Source organism: Eschrichtius robustus, chromosome X (genome assembly GCF_028021215.1).
Source record: "Eschrichtius robustus isolate mEscRob2 chromosome X, mEscRob2.pri, whole genome shotgun sequence".
In the NCBI taxonomy this organism is placed as follows: Eukaryota; Metazoa; Chordata; class Mammalia; order Artiodactyla; family Eschrichtiidae; genus Eschrichtius; species Eschrichtius robustus.
The window spans coordinates 91344592-91363218 of record NC_090845.1 but is presented as its reverse complement, the minus strand read 5'-3'; the positions used below and the strand labels follow the sequence as shown (position 1 = coordinate 91363218).

The 18627-nt window shown below is 45.8% G+C and overlaps 1 protein-coding gene across 1 annotated transcript in view; it reads left to right on the top strand.

The window, feature by feature from the left end:
• Positions 1-18413, top strand: part of LOC137756377 (nuclear RNA export factor 3-like) — a 32626-nt gene extending 14213 nt beyond the window's left edge. The window contains 19 exon segments of the mRNA XM_068532655.1: positions 3964-4138; positions 4359-4512; positions 5113-5196; positions 5304-5408; positions 5533-5613; positions 5719-5788; positions 5943-6031; positions 6425-6534; positions 7419-7455; positions 7821-7889; positions 7975-8030; positions 8174-8281; positions 8388-8446; positions 8555-8670; positions 8766-8808; positions 9520-9592; positions 10131-10313; positions 15544-15599; positions 17923-18413. Coding sequence (XP_068388756.1) covers positions 3964-4138; positions 4359-4512; positions 5113-5196; positions 5304-5408; positions 5533-5613; positions 5719-5788; positions 5943-6031; positions 6425-6534; positions 7419-7455; positions 7821-7889; positions 7975-8030; positions 8174-8281; positions 8388-8446; positions 8555-8670; positions 8766-8808; positions 9520-9592; positions 10131-10313; positions 15544-15599; positions 17923-18413 — 2159 coding nt within the window.
• The last annotated feature ends 214 nt before the right edge of the window (positions 18414-18627 follow it).

Here is an 18627-nt window from a genome sequence, read left to right as displayed (position 1 = left end):
CCAACCAGGGATCAAACCTGTGTCCCCTGCATTGGGAGCACAGAGTCTTAACCACTGGACCGCCAGGGAAGTCCCTGTAATGGCAAAATTTAAGAAGAATATGTACAGAACTGCATAACTACACAAATGTTTTAAGTTAGGTATTCACACCACCTAAAGAGAAACACATCTGGAAAATGTGCACCAATCCTTTTACATTGGATATCTTGGGTATCTGTGAGTCATGGTGAGGGGATCACGTAGATGGAAGGTGCAGAATGATTTTATTTTCTAAGTATACATTTTTAATGTCTAAGATTATGTGATTAGGCTAATCTGTCGAGAGGAACACTTGAGAGGATTTAATAATCGACTGACAAAAAAAGTTCACGTATATTTACCATGTTATCAAAGAGTTCACATGATACTGTTTCATAAAAAGTCAGAATTTTCAACTTTTGACTTGACAGTGTATCTGTGTATTCATATGCATTTCTGTCTTACATTTCCCTCACCTCAGATGTTCACACTCTCATGTGCAGATTTTTATTCACCTCTCTCAGGCATTGGACTTCAGGGCATAGAGATCTAGGAAGGGAAGGAGGGCAAGTAGTGGAAAATTCCAGAAGGTATTGGAAAATTCCACAAAGTTCTGGCTCATAAACTGGAGCCCAGGCTCCTCCCTCCTTCCCTCTTTACAAATCCCTCATATTGAGACTTTCAGAGCTACAGTTGTGGTTCTAGCCACTAGGGGATATCTGCCTACAGTGACTACATTTTTTTTAAAAAAGGAAAGGCTATGGGTTTCCGTTTGTTTGTTTGTTGTTTGTTTTCACTGTCATTACAGTGACCCACCAAACACTGTTTGGTATTTCCTTTATATTTTCAAGTGTCTTTTGTTGTTGTTGTTTTGGTATTATCTCTCTGGAATGGGTTAGAGTTAATTCTAGCCATTTGATTATTTTTAGACTATTCAGTTACTTTGTGTAAACTTCAGAAAATCCCCTATATTGCACCAAGAATTTAGTAAAGCTATGCATGGAGAAGTCATCTTCCATTCCATGGAGCTCAATTCCAGTCTCTGTTTCTCTAGGTAGCATCTGAATGACCCTAGACAAGCTCCAGCACCTCAGTAAGCCTCAGCAACCTTGGGAAGTTGGTGATTCTGATATCAGAGTCCCCTTGTGAGGAATTCATGAAAGAATAGAGGCAATGTAGCAAGTACAGAGCCTGGCCTACAGCTGGCACACAGAGTTCTCTGGGTTTGCCAAATGAAGGAACACAATGTAGTGTAGCTGATCCAGAGTCTGGCATACAGAGCTCCCTGTGTTTGTAACCAGAAGTACCAAGGTCCCCTAAGCCTCCTGATTCCAGATGGCCTCCTCTGCAAGGGTGGTACAGTTGGAAAGAGTTCCCTGGGTGTTAGGCTGGTAGCAAACTCAGGGGGCAGTAATTACAGGAAGTTAAGTCTCCTCTGGCCCCCAGGGCTCTCCTCCTCTATGCCCTTGGGGAAGGGACTTCCTGTTAGGACGCCATCTTGTTTGTGTGGCTCTGACAAAGTGGTTTGGGGCTTGCACTCTCCTTCTTCGGCAGCTCTTCCTGATATTCTCCAAACCTCCAGCTCCAGACCCACAGATTATCTTCACGAGCGGCCTGTGAGGAGGGCGGTGACAGATCACTGCCTTCAGGCCACCCCATGGGTGAGTTGGTCAGCATGAGACCTTGTCCTCAGGTCCCCACAGGGCAGGAGGGGTTCTGGGTTCCCTCCCTAACCCCAACCCACAGGACTCCCAACAAGCTGACCCTCCTTTAGAGGAGGCATGCAGAGGGCTCAGGCTCACTATTTCCCACTCTCTTGAGGAAATGGGTCAAGTGGGCTCTGACACACCCATCCTGATTCCATGTGGAAAACCTCCCCTCTTATGGAAATGGCCATGGCTGAGGTGAATTATTTCCCCTGGCTAAGGAAAAGGCACAAGTCATGTGATCTTCTCAGGTCTAGGGTTTGGAGAGTAGGGAGGGTCACCTAGGTGGGGCGTGGGATTGTGTAAACTAATATTTCTTGGATTTATACGAGGTGGGGGAGGGGCAGAAAACCCACCATTACCACTGAATATTACATTAACTAGTCAGGGTAAATTGTATTAGTCCATAGAAGCTTACTGAGGCTTGCTTTGTTGCCCAGCATATGATCTATTCTGGAACGTTCGATGAGTAGTTGTTATGTGCATTGTTCTATGTCAATTAAATACATTTGTTAACTTAAGTAACATTTTGAATCCTTCTCCGTCTAGCTGAGTTTTTGTCTGCCATTTTGTGCATCACCCAGTGAGCTGTGTTAAAATTTCCCACTGTGACTGAATTTGTCCATGCTCTATTTCTGTTAGATTTTGCTTTGCATATTTTGGCTCTATTTTAGGACATGTATACAAGTTTAGAATTTTATATTAATATCTCCTTATTGCATTGAACCTGTTATCACAAAGAAATCTCCTTCTTTCTCTAGTGATGCTTTTTTCTTTAAAGTGTACCTTTTCTTTTACTAATAGGGTTATACCAGCTTTCTGTAGGTTACTGTGGAAAAGGTATACATTTTGCCATTTTTTTAATTTTCAAATTTTCTAGATGATTAAAATTTGCATGTGTCTCTTTTCAGGAGCATCTGATGGAAGGTTTCTTGTCCAGTCTGATAATAGCTGTCTTTCTATTTGGAATATTAATCTGAAATTTTTAATGTAAAAGTAGATGTAATTTGGTTTATATATACTATCTTACTGTATATTTATTTTTGCCTCTTCTAAGTTCTTTTTCCTTTCCTTTCCTTTGAAATGATTAACATTTTATAACTATTAAATTGTTACCTCATGTGGCTAGATAAACATTCTTTTGCCATTCTTGTAGTGTTTACCCTTCAGATTACAGTGTACATTTTTGCCGTTTCAGTCTAATGTTAGTTAATTAGTTCTTTAAAACTCCTCAGACAATTAGGGGACCTTGAGACACTTTGATTCCATATACCCTCCAAATTTATTGTTATGCATTTTCATTCTCTATATATTTAAATCCCCAGAAGAAATTACTATCATTGTGTTATATAGTCAACACTCATTTAAATTTGCCTACATATTCACAAATGTCATTAGTCTTTCTTTCCTGTATCTATGTGCCTCCACCTGGGAGGATATTTCTTCTGCCCAAAGAAGAGCCTGTAACATTTCTTTTAGTTTGAGTCTTCTGGTCACATATTTTCCAAGTTTTTGTTACACGATGATGAAATGAATGCATATTTTAGGACTGTTTTTCCTTAAAGCATACTTTTTCTCCTATTACAATAATACTGTTACACTGAATTGATATCTTGTTACTTTTGGAAACTTCTCAACCAAGATCTCTTCAAATACCACTTCTCCGCTGTTCCCTCCCTTTCTTTCCGGGACTCACATTAACCATGTGTGAGGTATGTTCACTGCATCACCTTTAATTATCTCCCCCTCGCTTTTGGTATTCTCCATGTTATGTCTCTCCAGGCTCCATTGTGGATCTTTTCATCGGACTTATCTTTCATATCTCTAATTCTTCCGTCAGGCAGGGAGGTCACCTTTGACCCTTGAACCATCACACCAGGGTAGATTTCAGGGTAGGTTTTATTGTGCTCCTAGAGTAAGAGAGAGTTAGAGATGAAAAGCCACTTGTCCCAGGTCACATAACCTGAACCAAGCAGAGCAGGGACTAACATCACAGACTAAACCCTGGGTCCAGACCCTTTCCTCTCTGCTTGTTTTCTTCTTGGCTGTGAATGCTCCCCACCTCTCGTTTCCTGAGAAGCAGAAACACAGTGAAGTCTCTCAGCCTTTTTTTTTTTCTTCCTAACTATGATAATTTCCTATTTAGATTATAAAGTTGGTGATATTTCTTCATTAGCCGGATATTTACCCAGGAATTTTTCTGGTACTGAGACCATTGATGTGATATTCTCAATTTCAGGGTACAATAAGCAAGTTACCTCCTTACAAAGAAGAGCAAGACGCTGGCGTATTTACCAAAGGAGGTATAACAATTGGCCTGAACAAGTCAGGTCTGGTATTCATCCTTCATCCCAGCAACAACAAGATGGAGATCAAGCAACAAGTGACGTTCACAAGGATACTGGAGTAAGATAGTAAGTGACGAGGCAGCATGGCTGACAAGTATCAACCAGTGAAAAACAAAACCTTGCAGTTAAATATGTCATTCTTCTCTCTAACCTGGAAGAGTGAGGAATGATGGGATCAGGTTAATGGTTGAGCAATCTTTATTGTAGCTCTGCTATCATTGGGGAAAATGTAGAGAAGACTTCCCAAGGCTATACGGACCACTTTCTTCTCTCCACTTCCCCACAGTGCTCCCTATGCCATTCCATCCTGTCATCGGAGAGGCAATTTTCAGAAACAAGACGAAACCCATGTTAACAAGGAGACAGAGCAAAAGCCTCCAGAGAGACGAATGGAGAGAAACAGGCAGGATGAGACCTTGGGGAGCTGGTTCAAGACCACAGTGAGTGTGCTGGCTAAATGGACCTGACATGTAGAAGAAGATGACAGAGGGAGTCATGTGGGGCGCGTGTAGAGATGCTGGGAACTTTTCTCTCGTGGCAGTGGAGTTGGTAATCTGTCTTGTTATTACTAGGAGTTAACTTCCTAGATCATGTGAGGGCAGGTTCAGAGAAGCAACATAAAGGGAGCAGACTGACTGCAGGGAGCATGGGAGAGGCTGTCTAAAAGCAAAGGAGGAAACTTCACACCAGAAGACGCAGTTTGGCTCAAGCTGAGTGTGGGAGGAGGTTGAGTCTCTGGGGTCCTTGTCAGAGGGGCAGGCCAGGTCTGCCTTAGGTAGGATCTCTTAGAACTTTATAAAAGTAAGTACATGTGAAAGACATGAAGTCGATTATTTCAGGAAAAGTATTTAAGTGGAAAGAAAAGGTATTTAGGAAGTCCATGTCTGGTGTAAAAGTTAGCGATAACAGATATTGTCCTACCTTAAGAAATTACCTAAAGCCTGAAAAAAGGTCCTAAAGCAAGACACAGCTGGGTCTTATCTTAACCTTGGATTCCATTGTATCAGTTTTCTTTCCCCAATTATTTCTTTGGCTCCTAGATTCCCTTCGGTATTCAATATGATGAGAAGTGGCTGCTGAATTTGATTCAGAAGCAATGCAGTGCCCCCTTCACCCCAGTCGAAGTAAGAGAGGACATGGAGGCCCATGAGAGGAAACGGGGTAGATGGCAGGCCCAGATGAGAAAAGCCTCTGGTCTCATATTTTGCTTCTCTTGTCACTCTCCCTACAGTTTCACTATGAGAAAATGCAGGCCCAGTTCTTCGTTGAGAATGCCAACATTGCCTTCGCACTGAAGAATGTCAACGGCAAGATTTACAATGAGGCTAATGAAAGGGTGTGTGTCAAGGGCATGAGCAGGGCTAGCAGGGGGCAAGAGGGCAGGACAGGGGCATGGTCTTGCTTGATCCCAGGGCTCAGATTTCCTGGAGCTTACCCAGCCCCTCTTGTGTTCTCAACAGATATCTATCTTTGTTGATCCCTGTGATGCACCCCACTCTGTGCTGAAGGAGCTGAGGTCAGAAAAGGTGGAGCAGATAAAGGTAATGCAGACACAACACAATCTGTGCACTCACAGCCAGACCCACCTATTGCCCCCGATCACCACCTCAGACTCAGAGCCCTGAACCCCATCCCTAACTCTGCAGCTGCCCGTGAAGGAACGACACGATGCCTCCCAGAAATCTCTTGACATCCAGAGGCTCTGCTCTGACCCTGGTATGGCTACAGCAGTAATTGTAGAGCAGGTGAGGGCAGAGGGGTCTAGCTGGGAAGGATACTCAGGAATGGTACCTCTGGGAGGGGTTGGTGCTGGAGCTGTACCAGCCAGGAGCCTCTCAGCCTCTGTTTCCCTCCTCCTGGCTTCCTGGAGACTTGATGACCCGTGATACTGGAATGCCGCGAAACCCTAGAAATGGCATGGCCGCCTCCCTGCAGATCCATCCAGGGAATATGCCCAAGGTGAGGACCTTAGACCCAATGTTGGGGCTGGTGGTGATGGTGGGAGAGATTAGGTAGAAGAGGCAGATTGGTCTCAGGTATCCCCTGCTGGGGTCCTCACTCTAACTCTTTCCTCATCATAGCTTTTGCCCTTGGAGCTGAGCAATAAGAAACCCTACCAGCTGCATGGCCTGTCCAACTCTATGCCGAATGCTTCCAACACCAAGAACTTGAACCTCTCCAACACTGAGGTGAGGTGTGGTACCCAGATCCATCTTTGAAGGGAAGGTGGGAAAGCTCATGTGATGGTGACAGAGGAAGGGAAATGGATTTGTAGGAAAAGGAAGGGACTGGGGTGCACGGCCATCTTGGCTCTGTTTCTCTGGCCCATGTGGTTCCTCCTCATAATCACAGGTGAAGTCTGCAGTGAAGATGGACAAGGGTGAGCGGCTGGAGCCAGAAGGGATGTGTGCAGACAGAAACCCCCTGTGCACCAGCTTCCCTGATAAGTCAACCAACATAAGGTCAGATGTATCCTCTGTTAACCACTGGGAGCCTGAGCTACTCCCGAAAGTGGCCGTTTGCAAGGGGCAGCTGACATGGACCTCAGGGAGGACTACAGGCCCTATGCTCTCCTCTCTGCATCACAAAGTTGACAAAGTTTCAACCAACATCCAATGGGCCCCCAGCCCAATATCTGCATATTTTACATTCTTACCTGCTGTGTCTGAGCCATTCTGGGGCAGGTGAAGAGCTGCAAAAGGGGCGCCGTTTCCCCTTTCTTCTCTCTTCTTCCCTTACCCCCACCACGGGAGAGCTTCTTTCCCTTCCCTTTGTTTTCTCTCTCTCCCTTGCCTCTACGCCCGAATGTCTCTGTCATCTCTCCCCTCGTACCTTCACTCCTTTTCTGTCTTCATCCCCCTTCATCTCCCTCCCTGCCTCCTGAGCCCCACCTCACTCGCCTCCCTGCCCCAGCATCCTGGGCCATCCATGGGGGGAGTCCAGGTCTTGGTCCAGGTCTTGGCAGAGTGCTGGACCCCCAGTGAGGTAGCAGAGCCTCGGGCACACACCCCATTCCCTCTTCTCTCCACATCCTTCAGTGGGGCCCTGGAGGAAGGAAGGGAGGGGAAGGAAGTCCTGCAGCATGGGTTTGAAATGCTGGTCCTTGTGGCACTGGAGAAGGGAGTCCGGGCAGTCTGTGGGGGAGCTACCCAGGGGAAGGAGAGGAAGGGAGGGAGGGAGGCGGGGAGGGAGGTAGGGCATGCTCTCCCTCTGTGTCAGTCGATGGGGGACGTGTTCAGGGCCCTGGAAGGCTGGGACACTGGGGTGTGGGTGTACTTGCTCCCATGAGGAGGAGGGTCACCACCATAGTTTCACTGACTTTTCTGTTTTGTCTTGATTTTGGCAGCTCCATCCTGGAATTGTTCCCCAAGTTACTAACCTTGGTAAGTGTATACCTTGTTCACTGACTCCTCTAACTGGCACTGACAGCACCCACAAACTACTCTGAACCCCGTTGGGTCTTGCCCCAGTTACAGTTTTGAAACTGACCCTTAAAAGTCCTGGGCGGAGGGGGATGGTACAGCCCCTGTGGGAACCTGACAAAGGCTCTGGATCTTCTTCAACCACGTTCTTCACAGGCTTTGGGGAACCCACGGTGATGATCCAAACTGTAGTCCTGCCCATGGAATTTCCAGGGCCCTTTCACCCCTGACCTCTGATCCTCACCCTCTCTTGGGCCCATCCTTTTCCCTGATCATCCGGTACCACCTCCTGGTCTGCACTGCTGACTTCCTCTTCTCTTCCCCAGGGCGGCCAGGAGACATCCCCACTGGCTAAGTGTGGTATTGAAGCCTGCAAGCGCTTACCAACCTGCAAGGTGAGGATGGACGATCAAGTCGGGTTGTAAGTGGTGCATGAGAAGGGGGTGTCAGCCCTGGTCCTGAGGACTGTTTTGATTCCAGGGCAGCTACTTTGGATCTGATGAGCTGAAGAGCCTAGTCCTGCAATTCCTGCAGCAGTAAGTACCTCTGGGAAGCTGAGCAAGGTGGGGAGGGTGAGGACAGGTGAGGCCACCTAAGCACAGGTCTGCTCAGGGGAGTTTCCAAGTCTCATGTGAGGTCCAGACTACAGAGATAGACTGTCCTCAATGCTCCCCCTCAGGTACTACTTGATCCATGACTATGGAGACCGACGGTGTCTAGTGGCTTTTTATCACGAGGAGGCCTGCTTCTCCCTGACCATTCCCTTCCACCCTGAGGACCCAGCCCCGTGAGTATCACAGCACAGGCTCTGCTCCTGGGCCGTGTGGCTCCCCAGCAGACACAGGCCAGCTCCTGCAGACACCCACCACCCACTGTTGCTCTTTGTCTCCTAGAAGCAGCTTGTGCGAGTACTTCAAGGACAGTAGGAATATGAAGAAGCTCACGGACCCCCGTGAGTGTGTGATGGGAAGACTGGGTGGGAAAGGGCGGTGAAGGGGTCAATCATAGGGCCCAGGGCGTGGCAGCCCCTGACCTTCGCTCGCTTCCCCTCCCCTCACAGACCTGCGGGTCCAGCTGCTGAAGCACACAAAACGTGACATTGTGCACACCCTCTGTGTGTTGCCCAAGACTCAGCATGACTTAAGGTCCTTCGTGGTGGACACGTGGTCCCAGACGGTGAGCTCCTGCTTCCTCCCACGGGGGGGCCCAGGAAGCCGCAGGTGGGTAGGAAGTGCAGGTGGTGACTGGGCGCCTGGGCTCTTCCCTTTCAGGAAACGATGCTCAGCTTCTCTGTCAGCGGGGTGTTCAAGGAAGGTGAGTGTGTGTAGACCCCCTCCACAGTTGCCCCACTTCTGCCTCCCCCTGGCCAGGCTCAATCCCAGAACCACCCAGCTTCCCTGACCCCTTCCCTTCCCTTCCGTTCCCTTCCCTTTCCTTCCCCTTCTCTTCCCTTCCCTTCCCTTTCTTTCCCCTTCTTTTCCCTTCCTTCCCTCCCCTCCCCTCCTCCCCTCCCCTCCTCCCTTCCCCTCCCCTCCCTCCCCTGCCCTCCGCTCCACCTCCCCTCCCCTCCCCTCCCTTCCCCTTCCCCACTGTGTTCTCCAGCGCTCAGGCTTCCCACAGACAATCCAGGTCTGAGCTGTGTCCATGCCTGTCTGCCCTGCACACCCTGGGCGTTGGGGACACAGGCTGCGGAGTTTGGTGGCTGTCATCCCAGATACTCACTCTGAGAACTTGGGCCGTTACTTAACCTCTCAGTTTCCTCATTCGCAAAATGGGGTAGTAGTATCCACCTCTTGGGCGGCTGTGAAAAACGCATCCCGTGAACCTGTGTAGTGGTTGTCAGGGGCCCTGTCACTGGGCGCAGACTGCTCCTATAGTTGCCCTCCCGATTCCCGACACCCTGGCCCCCGTGAACAACTGCCCTCTCAGCATGAGTGTCCAGTCACAGCCTGACTGGGGACCGCCGTGTGAGCGTGTACAGCACGTGTGGCTCTAAGGGGTACTGTTGTTTGTTTGCTGTTGAAGTGGAAGGAAGTTCTCAGGGCTGTGTGCGTGCCTTCACCCGGACCTTCATCGCTACCCCTGCCAGCTACTCCAGGTGAGAGCCCTGTTGTGGGCGGGAATGCCCATCCCCGCCTGCGCTCAGGGGCGTGGGAATGTGGTGGCGCAGACCTTAGGTTTACTCGGTATTGTGGAAAGCCAGCAGGGAGATCCCAGGAGCAGTGTAGCCTAGTGGTGAAGAAGAGCATGGGCTCTGGAATCAGCCTATGCGTTCTCTCCTTGACCCAGCACTCACTCGCTGTGTGACCTTGGTCAAGTCACATGACCTCTCTGTGACTCAGTGTCTTCTTCCGAGAATGGGGATCAGAGCGTCCACCCCTTGGGCTGTGGTAAAGGGTAAATGCGAAATTGCCCGTGGGTTGGGGATAAACCTATAAATCGAGTGAAGGTGGTAGACAGTCTCTCCAAAGGTGGGCTCTGTGGGGAGGGCCAGAGGTACCAGTCAAGGAACCTGGGAGACAGACACAGGAGGGGCATGGAAGGAATCTGGTTGCTGAGTGCCAGTGGGAGCAGAGTCAATATTGGGGGTGTGGGTGTCCATCCAGGCGTAGTCTGAGGGCCCATTTTTCCTTCAGTCTGTGCATCGTGAATGACGAGCTGTTTGTGAGGGACGCCAGCCCCAGTGAGACCCAGAGTGTGTTCTCCATCCCAGTGCCTACGCCCACCTCCAGCTCCATGCACACCCTCTCCCAGGAGCAGCAGGACATCATGCAGGCATCTTCCACCCGACCTGAGGTGAACCGCTAGTGGAATCAGAAGTGAGTGCTGGGTTTGCGTGGGGATAGGAGGGAGCTGGGAGGAGTAGAGGAGTGATTAATGGGAACTTGAAGGTAATTATTTTACATCTATTTTTTTCTTACAAACGTTTAGTTGTGAGAAATTCCCTAATTTCATACTAATACATTTCCATGTATTATAAAATACAGGTTTCCTATGTTATATACTGTTTTGAAACTTCTTTTGTTTATCATTAGCACCAGCATAGCTTCCTCTCAGTATATGTGAAGCTACCTTATTCTTTCCAAGATAAATATATTAAACAGTTGAATTCCAGGAAGCCATAAGCTATTATTGATAGGCATTTATCTTTTCACTACATCTTCAGCATTACATGCAGTGGCGTCTGCTCATTCTGGTACATACATGTTGGTAAACTTGAAGGCTTGTTCCTGAGGCATAGATTTAGCAGTGATGTGTGGTCACAGTGTCTGCAGTTTGGTCCTAAGAGAGGTCATCTATCCTCCCTCACTACAGGTGCTTTCAGTACAATCGCTAGACTATTACAGAACTAAAAATTCTTTACTCATCAAAAAGTGAATTCTGATAATCCAGAGGTAAGAAGAAATAGACCTCTAGGCTTTCAGGAAGGTGAAGGTGGACAGAAGTCAGGTGCCCTGGGGTTGAAACTAATGGCTGCTGGCTCTGCTGACATCCCAATTCTTTCTCTTTACTTTCTTCAGCCCAAGGGCAAAATTCAAGATGAGACCCTCATCCACTGACCTGGGATCTTGAGAAAAAAACTCTGCAAATGAGCCTTTAGATGTCATTTTCATCCTCCTCATATTTGTTACCTCTCTTCTCTTAACTGAAGCCATATCCATGACTAAGCTTGCAGTCCAGCTAATCAGGAAACCAAAGTTTACCGTGTAGGCCTGCCAGTTGTTCTGTATTTTTCCCACGCATGATCCTTGTTTATCTTTATATTAAAGAGTAACATTGCACATTGTATGTTGTGTGTCTTGGATTGCTCTTCCCCTGACCCAACCATGAGTTAGTGGGGCCAGGACCAAAAGGTCCCATCTCCCACATCATCCCTGGCAGTCTCTAGCATTTATATCCGACCTATACAGTGCTTGAAAATTATAGAGTAAGGACTCCATTCCTGGACTACCCTAAAATCCAAGCTTTGCCTCCTGATAACCTTCTCTCCACCACTTCAGTACTCACAAGTTGTGACCGTTCTGATGTTCACTTCTATAAACAAATATAACGTATTTAGCAAGTAAAGTACCATATTTACTCTAATAATTATGGTATTCTTAATCATTTAACAGGTCTAAAACTGTGCTAACATTTTTATTAGGTTCTTAGGTTGTGTAACTAACACTATTTTCCCCACAACTCCTATGTTGTTTTTTTTAACTTATTTACTTTGAAATAATTATTGATTTACCAAAAGTTGCAAAAAAATGTGTAGAGAGGTCATGTATACCCATCACTCACCTTCTCCTAATAATAACACCTTGTATTACTTTAGTACAGTATCGAAACTAAGAAATGGACATTGGTACAGTCCACTGAGCTTACTACAATTTCGCCATTTTACATGCACTCATTTGTGTGTTAGAACACCTGTGAATAATACTTATATATATAATTCCATGCACTTTTACCAGCTATGTAGGTGTTCTAAGTATCACCACAAACAAGATCAAAAACTGTTTCATCACCACACGTTTCCCTCATGTTAGCCTTTATAGCCACACCCACCTTCTTCCTGATCCCACATCCCTAAACTCTGTCAGACACTATTATAATTTCCTAAATGTCATAGAAATAGAATCATATAGTATATTATCTTTAGGATTGGATTTCTTTCACTCAGCATAACTTTCCTGAGATCCATCCAAGTTGTAAAGTGGGTCTATAGTCTGTTCCTTTGTATTGCTGAATAAGATTCCATGGTGTGAATGTACCACAGTTTGTTTAGCCATTCCCCCGTTGAAAGACATCTGGGCTATTTCCACTTTTTAACTATTGTGAGTAAAACTGTGATGAACTTCATGTAAGGGTTTTTGTGTAAACATAAATTTTCATTTCTCTGGGTAAACGGCCCAGAGTGCAACTGCTGTATCATATGGTAATGGCATATTTCGTTCTGAAAACCCTGCCACATTGTTTTGCAGATGACCTGTACCATTTTGCATTCCCATTGGCAATGTATGAGTGACTCAGTTTATCCAGTGTTGTCTGCATTTGGTTTTGTCACTGTTTTTCTCAGCCATTCTGATAGGGGGGTTTAATATTTCATTGTGCTTTTAATTTGCATTTCCATGATGGCTAAAGATGTTGAATAGCTTTTCCTAAGCCTATTTGCCCTCTGTTCATGTCTTTCATCCATTTCGTAATTGGATTAAGAGGCAAGAAGTTATCTCTATAGAGAGCTGCCCTGGCTCTGGCTAACAGGCAGAGTAAGAGAATATGAGGCCCCTCGAGACTCACTTTTCTTGACAGGGAGGGCAGAAGTGGGGCTGAAGCTATTAAATGTTCCTCAAATTAGGACGGAACTTGGATATGGAACAGGATTAAGAGGTGGGGGCATCTCTGGGTCCATCTGTGGAGATCTGGATACGGCAGAAAAAGAAGGGGGATGTGGGGCAGAGGAAAAACAGTGGAAGGAGGGAGATACAGGGGGATGCCTTCTAAATGATGCTAGATTCATCACTCTCAGCCTGCTCAATGGAGTGCAAAAAACTACTCTCCTAGACATGTGGTTTTCAACTCTGGATATCCATTAGGATCCCCTCTAATGCTCAGATTCAACCAACTGAATCAGAGCCTCTAGGGGTAAGCCCAGTCATCAGTATCTTTAAGGTTCACCTCAGTTGATTCTAATGAGCTGTCAAAATTGGAAACCTTATCTGACGGTGTATCAGTTTGCTATGGCTGCCATAACAAGATACCACAGGCTGAGTAGCTTAAACAACAGAAATTTATTTCTCACAGTTTCAAAGGTTGGAAGTCCAAGATCCAGGTGTTCACAGGTTTGGTTTCTTCTGAGGCCTCTCTCCTTGGCTTGCAAATGGCCTCCTTCTTACTCCTTCTTCACATGGCTGTCCCTCTGTGCATACACACCCTGGTATCTCTTTATGTGTCCTAAGCTCCTCTTATAAGGAAACCAATCATATTGGATTAGTGTCTACCCTAACGGCCTCATTTTAATGTAATCACCACTTTAAAGGCCCTATCTTCAAACACAGTCACATTCTGAGGTACTGGGGGTTAAAGCTTCAACATATGAATTTGGGTAGGCCACAGTTCAGTCCACAACAGATGGTATGAGAAATACCTTGGTCTGAGAAATTCATCTCCCTTTTAGCTACCTTCCTGGAACTACTATACAACACTTCTGCCATCACCTCATTAGGTAGAAGTTGGTCATGTGACCATTGTTGGCTGCAAAGCAGGCTATAAATGTGGTCTTTTACTGGAAACATTACTGTACCAAATAAATTTGGGATTCTTTTATTAAGAAAGAAGGAGAATTGGTATAGAACATATGTTACACTTTCATACCCAAGGCAGCTAGAAGCACTACCTCAATTATCATGTCCTTTCTACCCAGTTTTCCAACCACACTTTTCATGGGTTCAAACAAAACTGCTGCTTCAGGGACACCTGAGGTCACTCTCCCATCCTCCCAAATCCCATGTCCCAGACTATGCCTGAGTCCTCACAAATTAGCATGTTTAATCGACGTCATTCACTCACTCATTCATTCATTCAACAAATATTTATTGGTTACCAATGATATGTGAGGCACTGTGATAGGCACGGGAGAGAAATCAGAGAACCTGACAGACAGGGTCATGGTTCTCATGGAGCTCACATTCTACAGGGGTTGATACACTCAAGGTTTAAGAGCCATTAAGAAAATAATATGGGAAAATGTGACAGAGAATGACTAGGGTGGGGAAGGCAAGGAAGGATGTTCTGAAGACGTAACTTAGATTTAATATTCAAATAACAACAAGTACACAGTCAGCAGTGGGAAGATATAGGAGCTGAGCCCTCGAGGCAGAGGGAAGAGCAAGACGAAAGGCCCTAAGATATGGGCAAGCTTGGCAGTCTTAGGGAACAGCTTGTATGCCAGTGTGTATTGGGAGGACAGTGTTAGAAAATGAGGTGAGAATGGTAGGAGGGGCCCAATAACAGAAGGTCCTGTGGGCCATGGTAAGGACTCTGGGTTTTGTTCTTATTATGATGGAGCCATTGGGTGCTTTCTGAAAGGAAGGGAAGTTATTATTATCATCTACTTTATTAAAGCTCATTCTAAATGTTCTTTGGAGGACAGACTGAAATAGAGCAACTGTAAGATCAAGAGACAAGATTAGGAGGCTACTGCACACATGACAGTGAGAGGTGACAGTCTTGTAGACCACGGCCGTAGCAATGGAAGGGGTGAGATGGGGTTTGAAATGAGATGTATCTCGGAAGTACTGAACTTGTTGATGAAGTTCACGTTTGTGGTAAGGGATAGAGAGGGATTAAGTGTGTCCCTTGGAATGTGGATTTTTGCAGCTGGGTTAGGGCGGTTTTCTTCGATGGGGAAGTGAATGTAGGACCAGCTTCAGTGCAATGCCAGGAAACTGACAGTTCTGTTTTGACCATGTCGTTTGTGGAGCCTATGAAAAATCTGGGTGGGGAGCATGTGGTTGGATTTATAAGTCAGGAGATCCTGAGAATATTCTTGGCTGTGGCAAAAAAAAAAACCCCAAAACCAAACAAAAAAACAAGCATGCAAGCAAAGAAATGAAAAACCCAACTGTACAGTTCAATCTGAAAATACAGGTTGATTCCACATATGAGCGTGACAGAGCTCTAGATTCTGGAAGGGATACAAAGACATATTAAAAACCAACTTCACTGAGCTATAATTTTTGTTCAACATAATGCATCCATCTTTTTTTTTTTCTTTTGGCTGTGCTGCGCAGCTTGCAGGATCTTAGTTCCCCAACCGGGGATCAAACCTGGGCCCCTTGCAGTGAGAGCACCGAGTCCTAACCACTGGACTTAGCTATAAGGCTAAGGCGCTGGCCTGCCAGGGGCTACTACTAACTGTCAGAGAAGAAAGATATATGTCTGGAATATAACTATCAGTCATCCACTTATTCATTCATTCATGCACCTAGTGCATGTCAAGATTAGTGCTAAAAAGGGAAGATAGAACCATGAAAAATTTCAGGCAATGTCTCTGTCTTCCTGAAGATTAGGAGTCGAAATAGAGAACTGCAAGTGGCTCTGGTTGCTAAATAGTAAGGGAGGTATTTGGTGAGATAATTGGGCCCCCAAAAGGTCTAACCCCAGTGCACTGAAGCAACTTTTCCCCTTCTGCATGTCTCATAGACAATGCTGTGGCATGACCTAGAATATAGAGCTGTGAGAATAGAATGAATCTGAACATTCTCTGCATAAATGGCTGAGGAAACAGCTTTCCAAACCTTCCATCCAGCAAACAGCCCTGATTATGTGCAGAAGTATACCTCAATTTCATTGAATTCTCACAGTTGGAGTTGTATGACTAATTATTTTATCTCTGTATCTAATTAAGAAGCTGAGGTTAAGAAGGGTCAAGTATCTTGGAAGAAAACAGCAGATCTATTGATGATAGGAAAGTGTTTGATTTTACGCTGTGAGCTATTAACTAGTGTGGAATACTCGTTCCCATCCTTTAGGTCCAGGCTGAGGTAGTAGCAATGCAAATTTCTCAGTCAAATGCCTGGGATTCATTGGTCATTAGAGAATTTTAGGAACTGGAGAAGCTATAGGAAAATGAAAGCCTAACATACCATCCTCCTGCCTGCTCCACATCATTGTTCCTGCCTCTGCTCTCTTGTTTTCTATGATAACGTCATCTTAACATTAGGTTTTGTTATTGACTGAACTGTGTTCTCCCAAAATTCATATACTGAAGCCCTAATTAGCAGTGCCTCAGAATGTGACTGGATTTGGAGATAGGGCCTTTAAAAGGTGATTAAGTTAATTTAAGGCTCTTAGGGGATACGTTAATCCCATCTGACTGGTGTGCTTATAAGAAGAGGAGTTTAGGACACACAGAGAGACAGCAGAAGTGTGTACACACAGAGGGACAACCACGTGAAAAAGCAGCAAGAAGATGGCCATCTTCAAGCCAAGGAGAGAGGCCTTAGAAGAAATCACCCCTGCTCACACCTTGATCTTGTACTTCCAGCCTCCAGAACTGTGAGAAACAAATTTCTGTTGTTAAGCCACTTAGTCTGTGGTATTTTTGTTGTGGCAGTCTGAACAGTCTAATACAGGCATTATGAACGTGTTTCAGTAGGTCATGAAGCAGGTAGAGTAGACTGTCAGAAAGGATGAAAATAAAGTGATGGTAAAAAATACCAATGATCAGTAAAACTGAAAGAAACGTGGTTAATTTGTATTACTATCAGGCAAAATAGGCATCAAGCAATTGCAACAAAGAAGGCCACTATCAAATCATAAAAGAAAATGTATTAAGAAGTTTAAAAATTCTGAACTTACACTCACCTGATAACATATCTTCAAAAACATATATAGCAGTAAGTAACGAAGTTACAAGTAACAGAAAGTAAAATCCACTTTTGTGTATACGATAAGGAAATACATTTGCTTATATAACTGAGAGCCCAGAGGTAGAGGAGACTTTAGGTTAGTTGATCCAGTGACTCAAAGATATAAAGACTCAGGCCCAATCTTGAACCAATGACTGTGGCTAGGGACATAGGATTATTGATTGAGATCTAGAGTAACTCTGGTCTCACCCTTGGAACTAGCAGTCAAATTCCCCCCAAACGTGACTGTATGAGGGAGGAAATGCACTCATGAAAATTTGAGACCAGTTAGGAAGAAGAATGTATATTGCGTAGGTAAACAAAAATGTCACCTTCAGGCACCATTTGAAAGCCCAATTATCAATATGAGCATAATACCCACAATACTCAAGCGCAAATGGTTTTCAACTACTATGTCTTTCCAGGTAACAGATACTTCTATTCAGGAAATACCTACATTGAATTAGTGAATGGGTAGTTACAAAGCACTAGAGCTCTCACCCCTGCAGTAAGTTTAGGAAGAACCACAAAGGCATCCATGGTAGCGTACTTAAATCTCATTTTCTTTCTCAAATTTTTGGCAAAGCTTTTTCTTTACTATCGTACTTTGATATTCTTGTGTCAGGATAGTTTCACTAGAACGGAATGGATTCTTTATAGCTACAATTTTATCAAGTATTACCATTCTGTAAACATACAACACAGAGTTCATAAAGATATGAAAGATGAGAAGCAAGAAAATTGTCAACATTTATGATCAGCAACAATTTTCTTTAAAGAGCACCATTAAATTTCAATATGGAATATCTTTAAAAACTTCAAGCTTTTAGAAGAAATTCAGTCTCATAAAAATGTAATAAAATTAAAGGACATCTTCTGTTAATGTACATATTTGTAAATATGTAAAAAGGAATATTCCTCTTGGAACACTAGCCCAAGAACCACCGCAGCCCTGCCGCCTGGCATACCAGGACCCAGCACATACACCAACAGGCTGGCACCAGCTCTGGGACACATTGGGCCCCTCAACCAGCTGCTCCTGGATCTGGCCCCACTCACCAGTGGGATGACGCCAGCTTTGGGACACCCCAGACCGCATACCCAGCCATGTCAGGAACTGGCCCCACACACCAGCAAACCGACACTAGCTTCAGGACTCCAAGGCCCTGCAGCCAGAGACCCAGGAACCTGGCTCTGCCCACCAGCGAGCCAGCACTAGCTCCAGGACTCCCTGGGCCACAGCCCCACCCACCAGCAGGCCAACACCAGTTCCAAGACACCTTGGACCCCTCAGCCAGCTGCCCTGGGATCCAGCCCCACTCAACAGTGGGCCATCACCAGCTTTTAGACACCCCCAAACCCTGGAGCCAGCCATGTGGAACTGGCCCTGCCCACCAGCAGGCTGACACTAGATACAGGACCTCTAGCCCCCACCCCCACCCACTGCAGAGCCTAGCACCACCCACCAGTGGGCCAGCACTAATCCCGGGGCTTCCTGGGGCACTGCAGCCAGCAGCCTCATGACCCAGCCTCACTCACCAGTGGCCACCAGCCTCTGCACAAAGCAGGGCCTGGCAACCCACTGGACCAGGGGACAGCCACACCTACCCCACCACCCACAGTAGTGTGCCGGTCACAACAGAAGGACACACGCAGCCCTAACAGGGGGCACCCTTAGAGCATATAGCTCTGGTGACTAGAGGGGAGAGTTCGGCTGGGACACACAAGACATCTCCTA